This window comes from Petaurus breviceps, unplaced genomic scaffold, assembly GCF_028583685.1.
Source record: "Petaurus breviceps papuanus isolate PSGF00001 unplaced genomic scaffold, PetGlider_PUasm1.0 79, whole genome shotgun sequence".
Lineage (NCBI taxonomy): Eukaryota > Metazoa > Chordata > Mammalia > Diprotodontia > Petauridae > Petaurus > Petaurus breviceps.
The window spans coordinates 18489417-18511682 of record NW_027186523.1 but is presented as its reverse complement, the minus strand read 5'-3'; the positions used below and the strand labels follow the sequence as shown (position 1 = coordinate 18511682).

General features: G+C 43.0%; 1 protein-coding gene across 1 annotated transcript in view; it reads right to left on the bottom strand.

The window, feature by feature from the left end:
- The window catches only part of LOC138175862 (transmembrane protein 243), a 27627-nt gene extending 5361 nt beyond the window's left edge, over positions 1–22266 (bottom strand). The window contains exon 1 of the mRNA XM_069106468.1: positions 20812–22266. Coding sequence (XP_068962569.1) covers positions 20812–20889 — 78 coding nt within the window. The 5' untranslated portion in view covers positions 20890–22266. The remainder of the gene's footprint in view (positions 1–20811) is intronic.

Below are 22266 nucleotides of genomic sequence, written 5' to 3'. Positions count from 1 at the left end.
TACTTATTGGACAAAATGTTTATGTTCTTTTTAAAGTCATTATCATCAGAGTGTTAAGGGCTCTGTGAATACAATCCTGGTCTTGGAATATGGAAGACTCAGGGTCCAGTATTAGCTAAGTATGTCCCTGGTCAAATCACTTAACCTCAGAGCTTCTGTTTCCTCATCTGTAAAATAGAAATAATAATAGAACTTAATGGGGTAGTGAGGATAAAATGATATAGATATGTGTATGTGTGTACATATGTGCATGTACATATATGCATCTGTATGTGCATATATGTATTGTGGGTTCATATGTGTATGTGTCCATTTCAACTATTATTTTACAGATAAAAAAATTAGATCCAGAGAAGTTAAATATTTGCCCCAGATAACAGGGAGTAAAAAGCAGAAATTAAATCCCAGGTGTTAGAACTCCAAATCTTTTCTACTATAACAGAGAAGCACTTAGATTGTTTTGTATTTAAATTAAAGCCACATTAAGTTAAAATACTATTTATTTCCACACATGGACCTTCATTTGTTAGGTTCTTACCTTCCTCTTCCCCTGGAACCCTGCCCCCCCCCACCTTCCCTGAAAAGGTTGACAAGGGTGTTCTTTTCTTCAATAAATCATCGATTTAGAGTCAAGGTCCCCTCCAACTTAGGAATCATTTAGTTTGGGGTAGCTAGGTGGTGCAGTGAATAGCACACGAGCCCTGGAGTCAGGAGGACCTGAGTTCAAATACAGCCTCTCAGACACTTGACACACTAGCCATGTGACCTTGGGCAAGTCACTTAACCCCAATTGCCCTCCAAAAAGGGAAAAAAAAAAACTCCTCATTTTATAGATGAGGAGTTTGTCAATATTCTAGCATACAAATGAAGGTCCATGTGTGGAAATAAATAGTATTTTAACTTAATGTGGCTTTAATTTAAATACAAAACAATCTAAGTGCTTCTCTGTTATAGTAGAAAAGATTTGGAGTTCTAACACCTGGGATTTAATTTCTGCTTTTTACTCCCTGTTATCTGGGGCAAATATTTAACTTCTCTGGATCCTCAAACTCCTCATTTTATAGATGAGGAAACTGAGTCCAGGAGATATTAACCAGGATTGCACAAGTAGAAAACAGCAAAGTAAGAGGATCTGGATTTGAATCCTAACTCCAAATCCAATGTACCTTCCATCATATCATATTAAATCCTGCTAATCTTCTCTAAAAGCATAGTCTAGTCCTCCAAAAATGTATTTTTCTTTTTTTTTAAGTTTTATTTAATTATTTATTTGTTTGTTTATTTGCTTTTAGTTTACAACACTCAGTTCCACAAGCTTCTAAGTTTCAAATTTTCTCCTCCTCCCTTTCCTCCCTCCTCCCCCTCTATGGTGACATGCAGGTCTACAAATACCTTCATGTTAAACTATTCTTTTCTTATTGCCCAAAGTTAAGCCCCCTTCCTCCCATATATCAAACCTTCACACAAAGATAAGGACCACAGCATCAAACGGAACTCAGAGGACATCTATCCTGAATCCCTTCCTTTTACATGTGAGGAAACTGAGGCCCTGAAAAGTAAAGTGACTTGAACCAGGGCCCTCTCCCTTCCCATTGCATCACATGGGAAAAGGGCCAGAGTCCTGACCTGCTTTAGTACTTACTCTCCCTTCTGGAAATCCTATAATGCAGTTTTACTCCCAAGGGCAATGAAAGTTGATCAGTCTGTTTGGATCCCCACCTGCAAGAAACTGAGTCAAGGACATCAAAGTCCCCTATGTATACTCCGTGTCAGCCCACACAGAATCAAACATTCAACCCATAGGTTCCAGAGCCTAAACATATTAACAGCAATGGTACTACAGCAATCTTTACTCCTATTTATATGCTAGAATATTGACAAAGTACTTCATTCCACCATTCTGGGAAGTCCATGGTACAAGCATTATTACCCCCATTTTACAGATAAGAAAAATGCCAACTCAAAGGTTTATCCACTTGACTGCTCCACATTGTAGAAGCTGCAGGCTTAGACTCAGAGCTTCTTAATGAAAATGTGCATCTTCCACTACACCAAAGAGCCCCAGGATAATGTAAGAGCCTTAACTTAGGGGGAACCAGATGTGGTGGGAAGACCCCTTGATTGGACATCAGTTCTGGTGCTAGTTAGATGAGACCTTGCCTTGCTTCCCTCATCTTTCCAAGGAGGCAGTCTGGCTCTTCTAGTTCCAAAATTTTGAATCTGCCATCTAATCTCTCCCTGTCTTTAGGTAGGCTTGTGCAGCCATTTCAGAGAGCTTTCCTTCCATGGGTCCTAAGCAGGAGTTTGCTACATGTTTGCTGAGTTCCAGCTTCTGGCTCTAGAATGTAGCTTGAAAGAGTGCCAGAAATCTAATTGTACAGGTTCAGCAGAGCATTCCAAAGGACCTGAAAACCACATCCAGGAATGGAATTCTTTTTTTTTTTTAAAGCAATTGGGGTGAAGTAACTTGCCCAAGGTTACACGGTTCTGAGGCCAGAACCGATCCCAGGTCTCCCAACTCCGCGGCCAGCGCTCTTACTCATTGTGCCACCTGGCCGCCCCAAAAGTCTAGTGCAGGTTTTTTTTGGTTTGTTTTTTGGAGGGCAATTGGGGTTAAGTGACTTGCCCAAGGTCATATGGCTACTAAGTGTTAAGTGTCTAAGGCCAGACTTGAACCCAGGTCTTCCTGACTTCAGGGCCGGCACTCTACTCACTGCACCACCTAGCCACCCTGAGGAACGGAATTCTAAATAGCCTCCTGCCCTTGGGTTCCCTGAAGTCATCTTGCCTCCAGAACACAGAACTAACTCATGACACTGGCCCTTAGAGCTCCAAGGAGAGCTATGCCAAGAGTGAGATGGAATAACCCATTTTCCAAAATTTCTTTCTCCCATGTATGATCTCATTTAATCAACAGGGTACACCATGCCAGATGTATGTTGGGCAGAAGATCAAGTGAAACATTTAGCAGCAATGGAAGACAGAACCCATAGCCCTGGAATTCCCTCACTTCAGTGCTAGTCTCTGACACAGCAGGAATGCTCCTTCCTTTGCAGAGTGGGGGAGCATGGATGTGGAACACTGCTTTTAAAGCCACATATGGGCTGTTTTTTCTTAACTTTTTTTTTCTTCTTTGTTAGGGAGGGAAGACTGGGTATATATGAGAATGACCCACATTAAAAATGCATCAAAACTTTTTCTAAAGGAGAGAAAAAAAATGTAACAGAAGGGCCAGACAAAAATCTCCAAGACAACAGTCACTGATCCAAGGCTAGATCCCCCAGTCCTAACTTTTCCCAGAACTTCTAAAATGCATGATTTCATTAACAAACAGAAAGGTCAGGGTCAGAGGATTTGGATTTTAATCTTGGCCATGTGGCTCGCTACCTGTGTACTCTTGGGCAAGCCACTTAAACTCTCTGGGTCTCAGTTTCCTCATCTGTAAAATGGGTGTTGAACCAGATGGCCCCCAAGATTCCTTTTTTTTTTTTTAAGCAATCGGGGTTAAGTAACTTGCTGAAGGTTACAAGGCCAGTTATTTCTGGGTGTGGTGGTAAGTATCTGAGCCTGGATTTGATCCCCAGGTCATCCCGATACTGGAGCTGGTGCTCGTACTCACTGAGCCACCTGGCTGCCCCTCCAAGATTCCTTCTTGCTAGCAATCTAGAATCCTGTGAACAGGCAAGATAATTTTCACTGGACTATTTAATATTTGGAGAAAGGAGGGTTTAGGAGAGGGGTGGTGAACCCGAGGCCCCAAGGCCACATGTGGCCCTCTAGGTCCTCAAGTGTGGGACTTTGACTGAATCCAAACTTCACAGAACAAATTCCCTTAAGAAAAGGGTTTATTCTGTAAAACTTGGACCCAAGGACCTAGAAGGTCACATGTGGGCTCAAGGCCACAGGTTCCCCAACACAAGTTTAGGGGAAGGACTGAGGATGTAATCTCCAACTTTACCCTGAAACACAGTCTAGAGAATGGTTGTATCTGGTAGGATTTTCCTCAGTTTTCCTTTCACAATTAGATTTTAGATTTTTCCTGCAGGCAAATAATCCAGAAGCTGAAACTCTAGGCACTGCAAGCTTCCCAGAAGAACCAGAGCCTATCAGAGCCCTGTCCAGAGCACTGCTGCATTATGTACCTAGATCCTAGTAGCACGCAGGCCAGCTCAGCCCCATAGTCTGACAAGTGGCTGCCCCCAGCCAGCTTCTGGCCAAGTGACATGGATTTTTTAGGTTCTGCTGCTCTTAAAGCAATACCAGCAGTATTAGGGAGGGAGGGACCTGGTGACTTGGAGCTCAATTGGTCTGTCCACAACTAGGGGCAGCTACAAAATCTCTGGACTTCAAACATCTGTTTCAGGAGAGATAATTGCTAGTTTTATGAGTGACTGCAACAATCCCAGATGAGGAAACCCCCCTTCAATGCTACAACTCAGCAGTCTCAGGGAGGAGCCAAGAGCTAAGTAGAAAGCTTCCTTTTGCAGTAGAAATGCAGCCCAGGCGAGAGTCCATCCGCTAAAGAAATCCCCTTCCACTAAGGGAAACATGCTAAGGTTGGGAGGAAGAAAGAGAAACCAAAAGACAAGAACTCTCATTCTGGGCTTTATCTTCTCGATGCCTCTTATCAGAAATGAGGATTGATTAGAATAAAGAAAGAGGAAGCAGGATCCTTCAAGTTCTACAGGGATAAGGAAGAACAAAAGGATGACTCATTGTGCAGAGAGAAAATGCTGTGGTTCCATTTGTGCATTCAAAATTGTGGGAAAAGCAGGTACTTCAACTCTCCAGGAAACCAAAGTCCATTCCTACCTACCTCTCTTCCCTCCCAGGCTCTGCAGAAAGACCAATCACAAATGTGCAACACAGAAACACTTTGGAAACTTGATTGAAGCTTTGGCAATAAAAAGGGATGGGAGGAGGGCTTTTATGAAAGTGGAGGAATTTTTTTCTTGCCTGGACCCATGATTTCATGAGTATCCATAAGAGTAAGAAACTTCCTCTTCCAATGCAGACTGGCCCATTTTCAGCAATTTGTAGTCTTAACAGTATTGCCTGGGGTACTGGGAGATCAAGTGACATCAGGGTCACACATCCAATATTTTTCAGAAGCAGGATTTGAACCCAGCTCCTCATGTCTATGTCATACTGTCTCTGAAAAACAAGTTACATAGATTAAATCCCTATCTTTTAGAAGCTAATAATTTAAATGCAAAGTTTTTTTATGTTTCCTGAGACCTAGGTTTCTCCAGCAATGAGTTGAGTCACATTGGGGGGGAGGAGAGATAGTAGAACTAAGGGTTGGAGCCCTCACGTGTTCAAGTCAGCCTCCACCAAGCCTTGAGGGACCTGTTCCCTCAGTAACAAGACTCACTGTTAAAGGTTATTCTAGGGGCAGCCAGGTGACAAAGTGAATAGAGCACCAGGCTGGAGTCAGGACCTGAGTTCAAATCCAATCTCAGATACTTAACAGGTACTAGCTGTGTGACCTAGTCACTTAACCAACTGCCCTGCCTTCCCCCTTCCAAAAAGACAAAAAAAAAAGTTATTCTCCCGAGGGCAGCGGTTGTCTCCCCCATTACATTGGGATCTCCTTGAGGGCAAGGACTGTCTTTTGCCTCTATGTATCCCCCAGTGCTTAGCACAGTCTCTGGCATATAGTAGGCACTTAATAAATGCTTACTGCATTGAACAACATACCAAACTGAGGGAAGTATTTAAAGTGTTTCTTTCTTACAGTAAAAGGCCTGTGATGTCATAGAAGTGGTATGGATTAGTGGATAGAGAGATGGCCTTGGAGGGAGAAAGGACCAGATTCAAGTCCCACCAATGACACATACTGGCTGTGTGACGCTGGCCCACACACTTCATTTGCAGGCAGATAGGTGATCTAGAGTCAGCAACACCAAAGTGTGAATCTTGCTCTGTGAACTTGGGCAAGTCACCTTGCCTTTCTCAGCTTCAGTTTCCTCATCTGTAAAATGGGGATAAAGATAACACCTACCATCACAGGATTGTTTTGAGAGTAAAATAATGTATTCAAAGCACTTTGCAAACTTTGAAGTGCTATACATATACATGTTAGATCTTAATATTTACCCTCTCAGTTCCCTTAGGCGACTGTAAGACTCTAAGAAAGCTCTGTCTGCTTTGGTAGAGGGTGTTTCCTCACTGGGGTTTCCTACGCCTATGAAATCACAATTCCTATTCCTGCCCCTGCCCCCATCCACCCCCCAGGAAAAAAAAAAAGTGTGATTTCATCTCTGAGCAGCCCCTCTGTTGATGCAGACTGCAACTCTTCCATACCTTAGAATGCTTTCTCTTTTTTCCTACCATCACATTTTACCAAAAAAATCATCTGGTTTCTAATAAGTTTCTGAGAACCACCAGTCCAAACTTAGCTGGGGCTGATCCTCAGATGACTGAAACATGCTTAGTCTGTAGCTGGCCCATGCCTGAAGCCATTCTAGCTTGATACCAGAGTCTCCTGGGCTTATAGTCCATTGGCATAACTTCTGAGAACCCACAGTCAACTGTGGCTAGAAAGGCAATTTAAATACACTTAATTATTTCCTACCTTGTTATCTGGGGTTTTTGTTTAAGTCTGTTATGTACCAATCCCTCCCCCCCCACCTAAAAAAAATAACCTTCTAAGAGATTTAGAATGCATGTACATATTGAGAGGGGCAAGTGGAAAAGATGAGTCTGTATAAATTAAGCATCACCAAAAGATTTACATTTTAAAATCTATGTGTATGAAGCTGCAGAAATTTTTGGAGTCTATAAATATCCCCTCTCCCGATAGAAATGTCACATTTGGGATAAAGACATCAACATGTACATACAGTCTGAATTTTCTCTTAGAATTACCTATCTGGGAATCTGTTCAAGTAGCAGAGTTGCAAGATTACCAGGGCCAGCACTGCTTCGTCTCTTCGGCTATCCCTTTCCTGTCTCCTTTTCAAGTACAAAGTCTCTTTGGAAAAATCAGAGTCCTTGAAAAACACCAACACCTCCAGACAAGATGAAGCGGTCATATAAGGGAACCAAAGGTAAAACACTGTCCCTGAAGTCAATCAGTCGACAAACATAAGTACTTACTATGTGTTGGCACTGTGTTAAATGCTGAGGGTACAAAAAGAAACAAAAGACAGTTCACCTAAGGCAGCCGCAAGTGTAAGGCCTCACTGTCCCTGAAGTCAACCAACATTTAAGTGCCTACTATGTGCCAGACGCTGTGCTGAGGATATGAAAAGAACAGTCCCTGCCCACAAGCAGCTCACAATCTAATGGGGGCGACCACAAATAAACATGTGCAGACGAGTTACATAAAAGATAAATGAGAAATAACTAAGAGAGAGAAGGCACAGGACTAAGAGAGGTGGGCAGAGCTTTCCTGTAGGAATGAGATTTGAGTTGGGACTGGAACTCGGAAGCCAGGGTTGCAGTTCAAGCCTCCTCCAGCCCACGGTGACTGTCACCACCTGCAGCCACAGGCCTCTCTACCTTCGTCACATGCCTCCCTGGCCCCACATCATTCAGCTAGCCAACAGCCCACGAACAGCTCCCATTTAGGAAGAGGAAGACAACTGGACAATTTCTCAATATGGTAAAAGGAAGGAATGTTAGCAGCCTTCCAGCCCGACCAACACATGAAAAGAAAAAAGAATCCTTGCTTTAACACAAACAAGTGGTGACCGTCCATCGCCTTCTAGAAGACCTCCAAGGAGAGAAACCCAGCACTTTTCACGGCATGTTACTTTTGGATATTATTGGAGATATATATATATATATAGATATATATATAGATATTATTTGGACATTATTTTACTTTTGGATAGCCCTAATTTTAGGAAGTCATTCCTGACACCAAGCCTAAATTCTCCTCTGAGCAACTTTTCCCCTTTGTTCCTGGTTCTGCCCTATGGAGCCTAATGGGGGGCATATGAGCCTTCCTCCACATTAAATTGGCCATTTGAATATCTGAGACCAACTATCACGTTTCCCCAAAGTCTTCTCCAGGATTAACATGCCCTCACCTCAGGATTTCCAGGATGAAGTCTATGGGGAGGACCCGTAAGTCCTTGCTTCCCCTGGCCTTATATACTTCCCAAACTAAACCCAAGACCCAAGGTAGGTTTGTCCCAAAGGGTCGAGGATTGTGTGAGATATTTTGATTTCAGCTTTTGACAGGACTACTAACCATTCCCATGCCATTTTTTTTGGAGGGGAGAAGGCAAGGCAATTGGGGTTAAGTGACTTGCCCAAGGTCACACAGCTAGTAAGTATGTCTAGTGTCTCAGGTCAAATTTGAACTCAGGTCCTCCTGACTCCAGGGCCGTTGCTCTATTCACTATGCCACCTAGCCCCTTATTCCCATGCCATTTGATCAGGCTAGTCCTTGTTTTTACTAAAAACTGACCAAACAGTACCAAGGTTTGACTGGCCCTTGATTGGGCTAAGGCTCCAGCGGCTACCTCCCTTGATGGAGTTTCCTGGTAGGAAAGGAAGGAATAAGTATTTATGTACACCTACTACATGTTAGGCACTATGCTTAGCACTTTGTATAAATTGTATCTCCTTTGGTGGCTTCTAGTCATACTAACTGGCTTCCTGATGACCTAAGAGCATAAGAAGGCCCACTCCATCCCCATACCTTCCACAGCTAATCAGACAGAGGAAAGAGAGGGCTGTCCTCTATTCTAAGTGGTTGCAGAGTCCTTGTTGAATGTATCTTTTATACTATGGCTAAGTAAACCTCCTTTTGCTAATACCCACAACTATCTCATTTCATTCCAATGGGAAACCAAATACACTAATATAATCTGCATAAGTTTATTATACATATATATATTTGTTTGCATGTTGTCTCTTAGATTATAAGCTTCTTAAGAACAGGGACTGTCTTTTGTCTATTTTTATATTCTCAGTTCTTGGCAGTATCTGGCAAACAGTAGGTGCTTAATAAATGTTCATTGATTGATTGCTCATTACCCAACTCTATACTAAAGCCTTGATTTGGGGGAAAGGAAGAGGGAGGGGATGGGGAAGGCTAACTCCTAGATTAGAGCTAGCATCACTGGAATGGAACATTTTCATTCAGCCAAAGCACAGGAAAAGCTGGAGCGTACACTTGGGAAGTCTCATCCAGTCCCCTAGTATATCACAACACATAGAAATTAATATCAGAGTACAAAAATAATCTACCATCTTCCCAAGAGATCCTGCTGTAACATAATACATCTTCCCATAAGATCACCTGTGGCTTTTGTTCAAAAGGCAAATGGACCTTTATGGTCCCCTTTCAACACTCTGTAACTGAGTCTAAATCCAAATCTGTAACTTGGAATTCTGGTGACTGCATCAAATTCAGTTGTTTGGGATGAAGGGAGCTCACCTGGTATGCAGGAAGGCCATGGGGGGGGGTGGGAAGGAAAGAATAAGGATTTATAGAGCACCTACTATGTGCTAGGCATTGTGCCAAACACTTTTACAAATATTTTTGACGAACAACAACCTTGGGAGGTGGACATTACTGCATTCTGGATGTACAGTTGAGTTGTTTAGTTAGGCTACTTGATGAAGATGAAGTGACTTGTCCAGGGTCTCACAGGTAGTAGTATCTGAGTAGTGTAGTAGTAGTAAGTATCTGAGGGTGAATTTGAACTCAAGTCTTTCCTGGCCCAGCACTCTATATTTCACCACAGATGCTATGGGATCCCACCTTGATCACTGTGCTATGGTATCACCTTAATCCTGGCATCCCCAGTGAAAAGCATGGCATGAGTTCCCCAAACCTGGTGGAAACAAGGCCCAGGACAGACACACTTGTGCCAGGGGAGGTGGTGACCTGCCCCCAAATTCCAGCCCCACGAAAGACATAGGCAAGGCCGAAGCCACTGGATGCAGTGGTGAGAGAAAGTAGGCTCACAAAGTCTGCTGCAAGAAAGCAAGCCCATGCACCAGTGCCCTGAGAAAAAGCCTCAGTCATGACATGATGATTACAGGTCTGCCTCGGAGGGTCCACTGACAGCAATGTTTTGCACTTCTATCCACACAGTTTCATCTTTAGAAATCATTAGAATACCACATAAAGATCTGGAACACCTAATGCATACTGTTTAGATCCAGTTCTGGAAATGAATTCAAAAGCATTTATTTAAGTATTAACCATATACCAAGTGCCATGCTCTGCTCTGAAGATGTAAACAGAAAAAACTAGGTACTAGGAACTGAAAGTGTGTCTATACAGCCACAAGCATGACGTTGCACAGTTGAATTACAAGTCAAGTAGCAAGGGATGACAAACTTGATCGAGAAACAATTACGGAGGTAGCTATCAGTTGATAGAGCACCAGACCTGGAGTCAGGAGGACCTGAGTTCAAATTCAGCCTCAGACACTGTGTGGCCCTGGGCAAGTCACTTAACCCCGACTGCCTCACCCCCCCAAAAAAAGTTATGAATGCTTGCCATGTGTAAGACACTGTGCATGGTCCTTGCCATCAAACAGCTTACAAGCCTATTGGAGAGCAAATACACACACACACACACACACACACACACACACACACACACACACACACACACACACACACACATACACATACAAACATACATAAATAGCTTCCAGAACAGCTGTGTAAGTTACAAGGACCATTTGAATGGGAATGACATTAAGTACTACATGATTTCAGGAAAGGAAAACCTGATCATGGCCTAGGGTGATGGGATAAGGCTTCCTACTAGTAGAAGGACTTCAGCTGGTCCAGATTCAGCTGTTCAGTGACAGAGGAGAGGGCACTCTAGTGCCTTGAGTAGACCAGTCTGGGTGGTTGGGTCCCATTAGGGAAAAGCAGCTGCAATTAAAACAGGGGAAAAGAGGCTGGGGCCAAATTATGTAGGGTCTCAAATACCAGGCTTGAATTGGAAAGGTCTCATGACCATTTCACCTCTGAAACATGTAAAAGGAAGTTCAAAAGAACGAGCCACCTATCTAGCATTTAGCAAATACCTTCTTAATGCTGTTGGGAAACCCTGGAAGTAGGAAAGTAACATGGCAGCCCTACTCCAACCTGGTTTAGAATACTTGCAGTTAGGCTTAATAAGACCATTAGGAAAATTAAGAGGGGTAGGGAGAGGGGGGAGGAAGTCAGAAAACAGAGAAGATCCTACTTGTGTCCGAACACCACAATGGGACAGGGAAAAGACAAAACAAAACATATATTTATCATAGAATTTTGAAGCCAAAAAGAACCTTAGAGATCCTCTAGACAGGTCTCAATTTAATGATAAGGTAACTAAGGCCCAGAAAGATTAAACAGCTTTCTCAAGGTCACACAGGCAGTCAATGACAAAGGCACACTGTATTATTCTTCTGCTTAGGACAAGCACAGGATATAACTGGACTATATAAATGGGAAAATGGCCATACCCACTAGGGCCTGATTTCCATAAAAGGAACTCACTCTTCTGTGCAGCACCAAGAATATCATTTACATGGAAAGGCCCTGGGTGAAAGTCTAGTTTGAAGAGAAGCTGGGAAGACAATGGCCTGCCAAGAACAGTGTTCTGTCTCTATAAGCAGGCAGGAGAAAGGCCTGCCAAAGGCAGAGTATCTTAAATACAGCTGTGTCATCAAGTAAACCATGAGATACATACACACACACACACACACACACACACACCCTAAGCATTAATTATAGCACTGTTATTTGTACACTATCATTTGCCAAATGGTGCAAATGAGAATTAATGGGAGAGAACTAGGCAATGGGCCACCAAAAAAAAAAATCTATGTCACTCACCACAGTACCTATGAAAAGAGGAAGGGAGAGGAGGTCAGGATCAATTCCCAAAATGCTTTTTCCTCCTTTCAACAGAAAGAAATGACAACCTCAGGGATAGTTAGGTGGCGCAGTGAATACAGCACGGGCCCTAGAGTCAGGAGGAAATGAGTTCAAATATGGCCACAGACACTTAACACTTACTAGCTATGTGACCTTGGGCAAGTCACTTCACCCCAATTGCCCTGCCTTCCCCCCTCCAAAAAAAAGAAAGAAATGACAACTTCCTTTCTTCAGGGAAGACCCTGGACAAGGGATTCCCAAGACACTCCAAACGGTGGAAAACATGACTCTCCAATACTGGCTCATTCACTGATTGCTATCCTCTTCCCCCGCAGACTCTCTATGGTAAATTCATTAACTGCTCCCCCATTGAGGCCCCGTCTTATGGTTTTCCCTATTACTAGGTCAACACACCCAACATCTAGTCAGAGAAACAACTGGATTGTGTGTTGTTCTACAAGTCAAGATTCACTAGATCAGAGGTAGGAAGATAAAGGATTGAGATGTGAAAAATCTCAGTCACTTCCTAGAGACTGAAGGGATCTTTCCATCTTTCATTATACAATCTGAAATACTTCTAAGTCTTTTTTGTCTCATTTTTCTGAAGAAGAAAAAAGGCACTCTAGGGAAGAGGTAGGTTTATAAGTACAAGAAGAGACATCTCAGGGGTCACATTTAGGGATAGAAAGGTCAGTAAGAATGGCTTGCAAAGCCTCAGATATTTTGGTTATTCTTAGAAAGTTTCTGTTGTTTGCTAAAATAGGAATATTACATCTAAAAACAATAGGTGGCACTATGAACAATAAGAATGCTGGGCCTGGAATCAGAAAAACCAAATGTTCAGATCCAGTCTTGAATACTTACTAGCTATATGAGCCTAGAGGAGTCATTTAAACTCTGCCTCAATTTCCCCACCTGTAAAATGGGAATAATAGCACCCACCTCCCAGAGTTGTTGTATCAGATAAGACAATATATATTAAAAAATAATTGCAAACCTTAAAGCACCACACAAATGCTAGCTATTAAGACATGAGTATGAGTAAAGGAGCTTTATTTTGTCTAATGATTCTAATCAGGAAACAGAAATTATGGATGTTTTCAGTCTTAAGTTATCTAACATAAATATGTTCCACATAACATTAGAACAATGGTTTTGCCCATATAAAGCATTTTATGTTTCAGTTTAGTCACCCAGAGATGTAGTACAAGTATTATGACCATTTTATATTTGGGGAAAGTGAGACTCAGATTGATTAAGGAGTAATGTAGCTAGTGAATAGAGCACCAGCCCTGGAGTCTGGAGGACCTGAGTTCAAATCCGGCCTCAGACATTTAACACAAAAACTAGCTGTGTGACCTTGGGCAAATAATTGAACCCCAATTGCCCTACCTTCCCTCTCCAAAAAGGCAAAAAAAAAGAGTAAGACAGAAGGCACATAGCTAGTAAATAGTAGACCCAGGACTCACTCAAATCCAGTTTTCCAACTCCATTTCCACTGTTCTTTTCAATAGATTGTACCATCTCCTCTGGGCAGAAAGATGGCTCAGTGCATAGAACACTGAGCTTCCTTAGTCAGAAAGACTCATCTGTATGAGTTCAAATTTGGCCTCAGACACTCACGAGCTGTGTGACCCTGGGCAAGTCACTTAACCGCATTTGCCTCAGTTTCCTCATCCACAAAATGAGTTGGAAAAGGAAATTGGCAAATCATTCTAGTATCTCTGCTAAGGAAATCCCAAATGGGGTCATGAAGCATTAGATACAACTGAAAACAACTAAACAACTACTACTTTCACTAATAAACTGATGAGGAAGGAGGTCAAAAATAGAAGGGTTCATATGAAAAAATATTGGGGGAAGAACTTTTCTTAGTAGCAAAGAACTGGAAACAAAATGAATGTGGTTTAGTTTAACAAATTGGTGTATGAATGCAATGGATTGTTACAATGTAAGAAATAACAAATAATAATTCCAGGTACTTGGGAGAAATGGTATAAACTGATACAGAACAAACTAAGCAGGCTCAGGAGAAGAATTTACATGATGACCACAAAAATGTAAAGGAAAGGGACAGCTAGGTGGCGCAGTGAGTAGAGTGCCGGCCCCGGAGTCAGGGGGACGTGAACACACACACAAAAAAAACTAGCCGTGTGACTTTGGGCAAATTACTTAACCCAAATTGCCCTCCAAAAAAGGTAAAAAAAAAGTAAAGGAAAATATTTAAAGACTTCTGAGCTATAATCAACTCAGAGACCAATCATGGCTTCAGAAGACTGCGGAAGGATGCCTCCCACCTCCCAGAAGGGGTGGGTAAAAGGTTCACAATGACACATACAGTATGTGTTGATTTGTTGTCCTTGACTCTATATTGGGGATGGGGGGCGGATTGTTTAGTAGGAAAGAGGGAGAGATCTAAGACACCAATACTTTCAAACAGGAGCTTCCATAAAACATTTTTGCAAATAAAAAGCAGGTGGCACCACACCCTATGTTCCCATTAAAAATAACAGCAGGGAGCATGTTCTAAATGTTATGGATAAAGGGGGCTTGGGCATTTCGTAATCAATTAAATAAATTTTGGGTAGCCCGAAGGTAAAAAAAAATAAAATAAAAATATTCCTTCAAAAGAATTTGGTTGGTTGATGAGCTTGATTGTTAACAGCTAAACAAATAGCTCCAAGCATTTATTTTTCTTGTTGTTACAAAAAAGAAAGAAGTTACATGGGGGTCCATTTTGGAAATGGCTAGATAAGTTATGTCTTATGAATGTACAGAAATATCATTGCACTACAAAAACAATAAACATGAGAAATTCAGAGAAACCTAAGAAGACATGTTACATGTTTATGTGGATCAAAGGAAGCAGAACCAGGAAACAAGATATAAAATGACTATAATCATGAAATGAAAAAAAAATACTAAAATGAAGCAAAATGTTGTGTGAAGTCATGACCCTGCAGAACACATGAGAAAAAGTGATCCTTCTTTTCTGGAGGCGGCAAGCAGAGGGCTGGAGAATGGAGCCTAGATGTCAGATGGGATCCTCGTGTTGTTTGGTTTTTGTTACAAGGCAAGGTTCATGGGATGTAAGGGTAGTATGTGGAAGTTGCTCTGCTGAAAAGCAAAAGACATTAATAAAACTTAATTTTTTAAAAGAGCTTCCCAAGGGAGAAAGAGCCCCTTTGTAGCCTACCTAGACACTACCTCCAGTTCACCCTGTATCTTCCTTGTACCTAATTGTTTATTTGTGGTCCCTTCCATTAGAATAAGAGTTCTTTCAAAGCAAAGCGTAATTTTTGCCTTTTTATCCCCAGCACTGAGCAAAAGTGCCTGGTGCATAATAAATAGTTATTGACTGACTACCTCCCTACTTCATAGAAGGGCTGCTGGGGAAGCTACTTACAATGATGACCAAGAGGTTCCAACGCTTCTCTACCAATAGTCTTCTTTCTGTGAGCCTTCAGTGTAAATACAGCCAAAGTTGCCCAGAAAATGGGTTTCTGTTTGTGTATACCACCTGCACTTCCTCCTCTGAGTTCTCCCCTTAGAGATGGCTATCCAAAATCAGACAGCCTGAAAAGTGACAAATGTGTATGATTTCCTGGCATTGGAAACGAGGCTGGAAAAAGTGAAGTAGGTAGTACAGGACCACAGAAAGGCCAGATTCTCTGGAGGCCTTCCCATCCATCATAACTGCACTCTAGGTGTTCAATGATCACTCCCTCCTATCAACTCCAATGCACATGTCATCTTGTATTGTTATTTATCTCTTTTTCTGGCCCTTCTAGTAGCTGTGATAAGCAAAAATTTGCAAGCCTATCTTCCCACCTCATCCCCCACCCCACGAATTATCTCTGACCACCAGAAAAATGTTTTCTTAGGCCTATGGATGAAAAGTTTGGAAACCATGGCCAACTTTGAAGGGTTTGCCATTTGCCATTTTCTCAATTCAAATCACACAGTTGATAAGGCAACTTGTGGCTTTTTTACTTAAGGCAGTGGCCTTAAACACACAACATAGGGGCCACATTCAGACTGTAATACTCCCAAGTGTGGCCTCTATCAGATTTAAATGTCAATGGGAAATATTTAACAAAATTAATAAAAAATACAATAGAACATAGACACTGCTAATATGTTGTTTCCTAAGTCAACATGCAGCCAGCAGGGTTCCTTTTGTAAGCTTTAAGGGTCTCGGTTTCTATCTTAATTTGATACCAGTGCTTTAAAGGATTTGCCTTCCCTTTTTCCAAAGCAACTGAACCGCAAGTTTTAGAAGGTATCATAAACAGCACTGAAGTCCTAATGGGATGGAAAGAGCACTGTCTTGGAGTTAGAAGAACCAAATTCAGATCTTGCCTCTGATACTTAATCTTGGGCAAATAATCATACTTCTCTGGATCTCCATGTATTTGTAAATGAAGGAGCTGGACTAAATGGCTTCTAATGTCCCTTAGGATCTAATTCCAAGGGCAAGAAAATTGGTGGCCCATCTCACTGCCACTCCTGTCCCCAGCACGGAGATGGAAGCAGAGAAAGGAGCGAGGGGCAGAAGAATCAAGTACTGGGATGGATTTTAAAAGGTACATTCTGGCATAATGGAGAGAGTCTCTGTCTGCCTCTGACAACACTTGGTAGTGAGTCCCTGGGCAAACCGAACCTCTCATGCCCTAGGCAACTCTTTCAAGACTTTAAGCTACAGAAGAGTTGCAAATCCCAGTGGGAGAAAAGTTCCACACCAGAAGATCCCTACCTGAATAATTTCACAGGTTTATAGCTCTATACCCATCCTCCCTCCCCAGAAATGTAGGCTAAGTGCCAAGAGAGCGATCGTTTTATTTGTTTTACCATTCTAGACAGAAAAATGAAGGCATAGAAGACAGAGTTTTCTGTGTAGTTTCATTACCTAAAGATGTTTTCTGCCTTCCTTGGGAAGTAGAGAAACCCCATTTTATTTCACACCAATTTCTAGGCTTTGGGGTAAGAAACGAGGTGGTATTCCATCAGGTCTCCTGCCCTTCTGGAAGGGGAGAAACTCCACTTTGACCTCTCACCTGAGGGGCTTAAGGCCCTGCAAGGACTCCACCTATGGCCAGACCCCTAGGGATGTTGATAACCTACCTTGAACTCGTTCTTCAATGATTAGCTCCCACCTGCTGTTGAATGAAACTGGGGAAAATCACAAAACCACTACAAATTTATGTTATGTGATTTCAAATGCGCCCTCACCTTGGCAAGGCAATATATTTACACCTCCCCAAGTCACTATCCCACTTATGACAGGAGCTCTTCCAAAACCTTTTCATCATTCCTTAAACTTCTGATGGTTCCCCTTCCCCAAACCCTCTCAGAGAGAACTTTGCCCCCTACTTCACTGAAAACTTCAGGTCATTCTACAAAGCACCTCTCCCTCCCCCTCCTCATCTCACATCACTTTTCCCAATATCTCCTCCTTCACTCCTGTCTCCCGTGGAAAAGCGGCCCTTTTCATCGACAAGGCAAACGAACCTCTTGCCACTTGAGGGATCCCATACCATTCCATCTCATCTCATCTCCTCCAGCAGATGGCCCTTCTCATTCCCACTCTCACTTATCTTCTATTTCTCCTTATCTACTGACTGTTTCCCTGCTACTTACAATATGCTCTTACCTCCCCCATTCTCCAAAAAACCTAATTTGACCTCCCATCCTCATTAGTTATCATCCCATAACTCTCCTCCATTTTGCTACTAAATACCTAGAGAAAGGCTGTCTCCATTAGCTGCCTCAACTTCCTTTCCTCTCATTGTCTTAAGCCTCAACTTCCCATCCCCTGACATCATTCAACTGAAACCATTCTCTTCAAAGTTACAAAAGATGTCCTAAATACAAAATCAAATGGCCCTTTCTCAAGCCTCATTCTCCTTTGCCTCTCTGCAGCCTCTTCAATCATCCACTTCTCCTTAATGTTCTCCTTTCTCTAGGTTTCCATGACATTACTCTCTCTCGGTTGTCCTCCTATCTGCCTGAGAGCAACCTCTAAGGCTCCTTTGCTGAGATCTCCATCCAAGTCATACCCACTAACCATGGGTGTCCCCTGAGATTCTGTCCCAGGCCCTCTTCTCTTCTCCCTCTCTACTATTTTACTTAATGACCTCATCAACTGCCATCGGTTCAATCATCTCCATGCTGATAATTCTCAGTTTTCTACTTATCCAGCTCTTAACTTCTTCCCTAAGGTCCAGATTTATATCTCCAGTTGCCTACTGGACACCATGAACTAAAAGTCCTATGGGCATCTTAAATACATGTCCAAAAGTGAACTCAACACCTCTCCTCCAAACTCTATTCCCTTCTGAACTTTTCTGTCACTGTCTAGACACCACCAAACTTCCAGGCACCCAGGCTCACAACCTAGGTGTCATGCTTGACACTCACTCTCTCACACACACTCCATCCAATATGTCCACAACTTTTTCCCCACTCAGGCTCATCCTCCATTTAGCTGTCAAAGTGATCTTAAATCAAGTATCTGACCATGTCACCACAAGCACCCCCATATAATAAACTCCAGGGGAGCCCAACCAGCTCCAGGATCAAAGTTCCTTGTTGAAAGGCCTTCTTAACCTGATTGCCACCCCCCCAACTCTTACCCTTTCCAGGCTTCTTACCCTCCCTCCCATACTCTATAATCCATCAATACTGGCCTCCTTGCTGTACCTTGAACAAGAAATTCCATCTCCTATTAAATAAAATATAAGCAAAAAAGATATAACATCTTGAAACTCTTATGTACTACAACTACATTATATCTATACCAGGAATTTAGGATTTATTCAATATTAGGAAAACTATGAAAATAGGCCATATTAATGGCAACATTTTTTTTAAAAACCTGATATAAAAAATTCCAAAAAAGTAAAAATACATAAAAAAATTTTTTTTAATCTGAACAGAAAAAAAATTCCATCTCCCACCTCCAGGTATTTTCACTAACTGAACATGAAAGTTTGAAATGCTCTCCCTCCTGATCTCCATCTCCTGGCTATCCCAGCTATAATCCCACTTTCTCCAAGGAGCCTTTTCTGATCCTCCTTAGTGCTAGTGCCTTCCCCCTACTGATTATTCAGTTTATCTTGTATATAGCTTGTTTGTACACAATTGTTTGCATATTGCCGGAGCCCCTCCCCCCCATTAGACCGGGAGCTCCTTTGAGAGCAGTGATTTTTTTTTTACCTTTCTTCATACCCTCAGTTCTTAGCACAATACCTTGGCACACAATAGGTACTTAATAAATGCTCACTGACTGATTTGCATTTAGGAATGTAATCTATTTCCCCAGAAGTTTAACCCTAAATCACCAAGATCATTTCCAAGCCATCTAACGTGGGGGATGGGAGGGGGTGCAGGGGAAGGGAAAACTGAATATTTTCCAAAGTGTTCTGCCTCTGATAGCTCTCTATGGTCCCACATATATTTTGTGATTGAAGCATAAAACAAAAGGCTAAAAGTAGGTCAGAAGACTAGATCTTTTCTATCATGGTGCAGTAGTATCTTGAAAGCCCAAAGCTAGTGGAGCACTTAGGCAAAACAGATAACTTACTAGTGATAAACTGTCTACAGCACCTACCTTCTGCAAGATCTCAAAGCACCTTAGAACCAATTGCTAGTGGCAAGGATTATCAATGCCCCCTTTATAGATAAACAGAAATAGAAAGGAAGCAGGCCAGTTAACTTGCCCATCATTACTCAGCAGTTCAGTACTGAGGGTAGCAACAAGAAGCTCTCTCCCTCAAGTTGTTGGACCATTCTATCAAATTAATGCGTGCGTACACACACACATACATACACACACAATCTGCCCTTGTGCCCATTTATTTATTTATATTTGATAAAGCAATTGCTTTGCAATTAACACCATCAAGTGATATAACTATTATAGCTGATGGGGTGAGTGTTGATGTTTTGGGGTCCCGAGCACCCCTAAACCCCTTAAACCCCAAACCTCAACATAGCCATCTCACAGGTGAAGGAACTGCCTCCCCAAGACACCCAACAACACACATGCCTAGGAAAGTGGGGCAGTAACTGAGGTTTGATTCCAAGGCAGGTACTCTTTTCACTACAATACATTATTTCTGGGACCTTCTTCTCTAATCCCTCCCTCAACTGAGTCACCCCAAAATTCTTTCATCTTATTCCCACAATGTTGACCCTCAGATTAAGAAAATATTCCTTTACTAACTACTTCATCTCAAAGTACCATTGTACTTTGTACTCCCATTACCAAGTACTCTGGAGGAGGGGGTGGCTTAGACAAGTGAAGGTACTTTAGCAGATCTAAGGCCACCAAAAGTACCCTCCAAGTTAATTCTACGGAAAGAGGAACCAAAAACAAACAACAAATCTCTTTGTGGACTTTCATTCCCCCTCCCCCAACCGGATGTAAAGTGCACCTGGTGAAGAGCTGGGCTTAGAAACTCTTGATGTACTTTCCGGAAAGAAAAGACACCTCACTCCCTACACCTCCTCCCCTCCCCCCGTCACCCCATACCTCCCATTCTCCGCTGTAGAGGAGGAAGTGAAAAAATATCTGCCCAGCCCCCCTAAATGAACTTGCTCTCCACTCCAGTGCAGGTGAGAACAGAGAACTTTCTCTACTCCTCCCCCCCCTCCACTACACCCCTATCTTCAAAGATCTTGGCCAACCTTTTCCTCAAAGTGGTTCTATTTTACAGACTGAAGAAGAAATGAAACCCTCCAGAATAATGATAGGACAGCCTGTTTGGAAGCCCGCAGCCGTCCGGCCACACACAAGGGAAAAAGAGTTAACCCTGGGATTTCATTGCTTTGGGGAACTCCCAGGCGAGGAAACTCCTTCCAGCCCCACATACCGACTGGCACTGAGTCAGGCCGCAGAGAGGATGTCAGGACAGACAGCTAAAGCATACAAACACACGAAAAACTAAATCCGGGGCTCACCCTTGCCGAAGTTTCTCCGAACAGAGGTCTGTTATCCAGGCCACTGGTGCCATAGGTCCTAGTGGTAAAGTCCTCCATAGTCCCCTTTTTTTGTCCCTTTAAAAAGCAGCTGTTTGATCACTCCAATCGGCTCTCAAAACAGAGTCATCTCGGTCTTCAGTGGCCTTTATTCCCACGATCCAGGGTGCTGGTTATTTAAGGTACTCATTGCGGGGGAACTATTGATTGGAAATGAGAATGGCTATGAAGGTGGGCGCTCAATGCCAGGTTCGGAGATCATTTCCTCCAACTTTAGATTCCTTCTTCATGGCGAGATGCTGGGCAGGGGGGGTGGAAAGATACCAAAACCATGCGGCCAACAGGTCCTCGGGAGAAAGTTGTACTGAAAGGCACTACCCCTTCAAAGACTCTGCCCCGCCCTCCCGCCACAAACCCTACCCCCGATAAGGTGGGAAGGAGTAAGTAGCTCCCCTCCCTTCAAAAGGGTTTCCTTCTGGAAGCCCAAGAATAAGTTATCAAGTCGTCTTTCTCCTGATGTCCCAAAGTCCCATAGGAAATCTCTGAGGCTCTGGAGTCGATAAAAATGGAAGATAAAAGTTGAAGGGGTACAGCAAGATGTCCCCAACCTGGACCTGGTCGTTTAGAGCCTTTCCAAAGCAGTAAATACTGATGCACTTTCCAAAAACCATCCAACCGCAGCCGTATTACTACGAAAGCTGCAAGGGTGCCCTTCCCCCTCTCTATTTCCAAACGGGTGCGGGAGTAAATAAGGCGTCCACAAAGCACTGAAGAGGTCTGCGGGGCTTTCAACCTGAGCAAATTTAAATCAAAGCGGCAGCCGCGCCCAATAAACTTTCATGCTTGTCTCAATTGTTGCATCCGAGGCCCTTCCCCTGCCCAGCTTCTTTAGCAACGGGTGTGTTGCCGAGCCAAAATAAGATCTTAGACTCAGATCTGCAGCGGGACCAGCGGCCTGGGGAAGTAAGAGGAATAGAGTCCCTTCTTCCTGCAGAGATTGATTTGTCTTTTAAGGGGAAACACACACGACTGGGCTACAACATAACTCGACCCCATGAGTCCAGAGCCCAAACCTGCTCATTTTCTTCCACTCGGTCGCCAGGGTAATCCTCTCTGTGAGCATCCTGACATGAGGAGTAGAGTAGGGACGATGGGAAGAAAGGTAACACCCCCCCCCCCCCCACGCCAGCCCCAACGCCCAAGGCAAAGTCCCTGTTTTGCGGTATCCCCGGCTCGTCGGTGCGTTGCGTCCGTAAGGAAAAAGCACCAAAACGTTGGAAAATAGAGCTCGGGCGATGCTAGCATTCCATCGCTGTGGGATTCTTGGCTGCTCAGCCCGCGTTCAGAAGACAGCAGGTACAGTGAGCCAACCTCCCTGCCCCCGTCACCCGCGCTTTCCTGGCTGACACCCACAACCACTGTCGCAAACCAACCCTC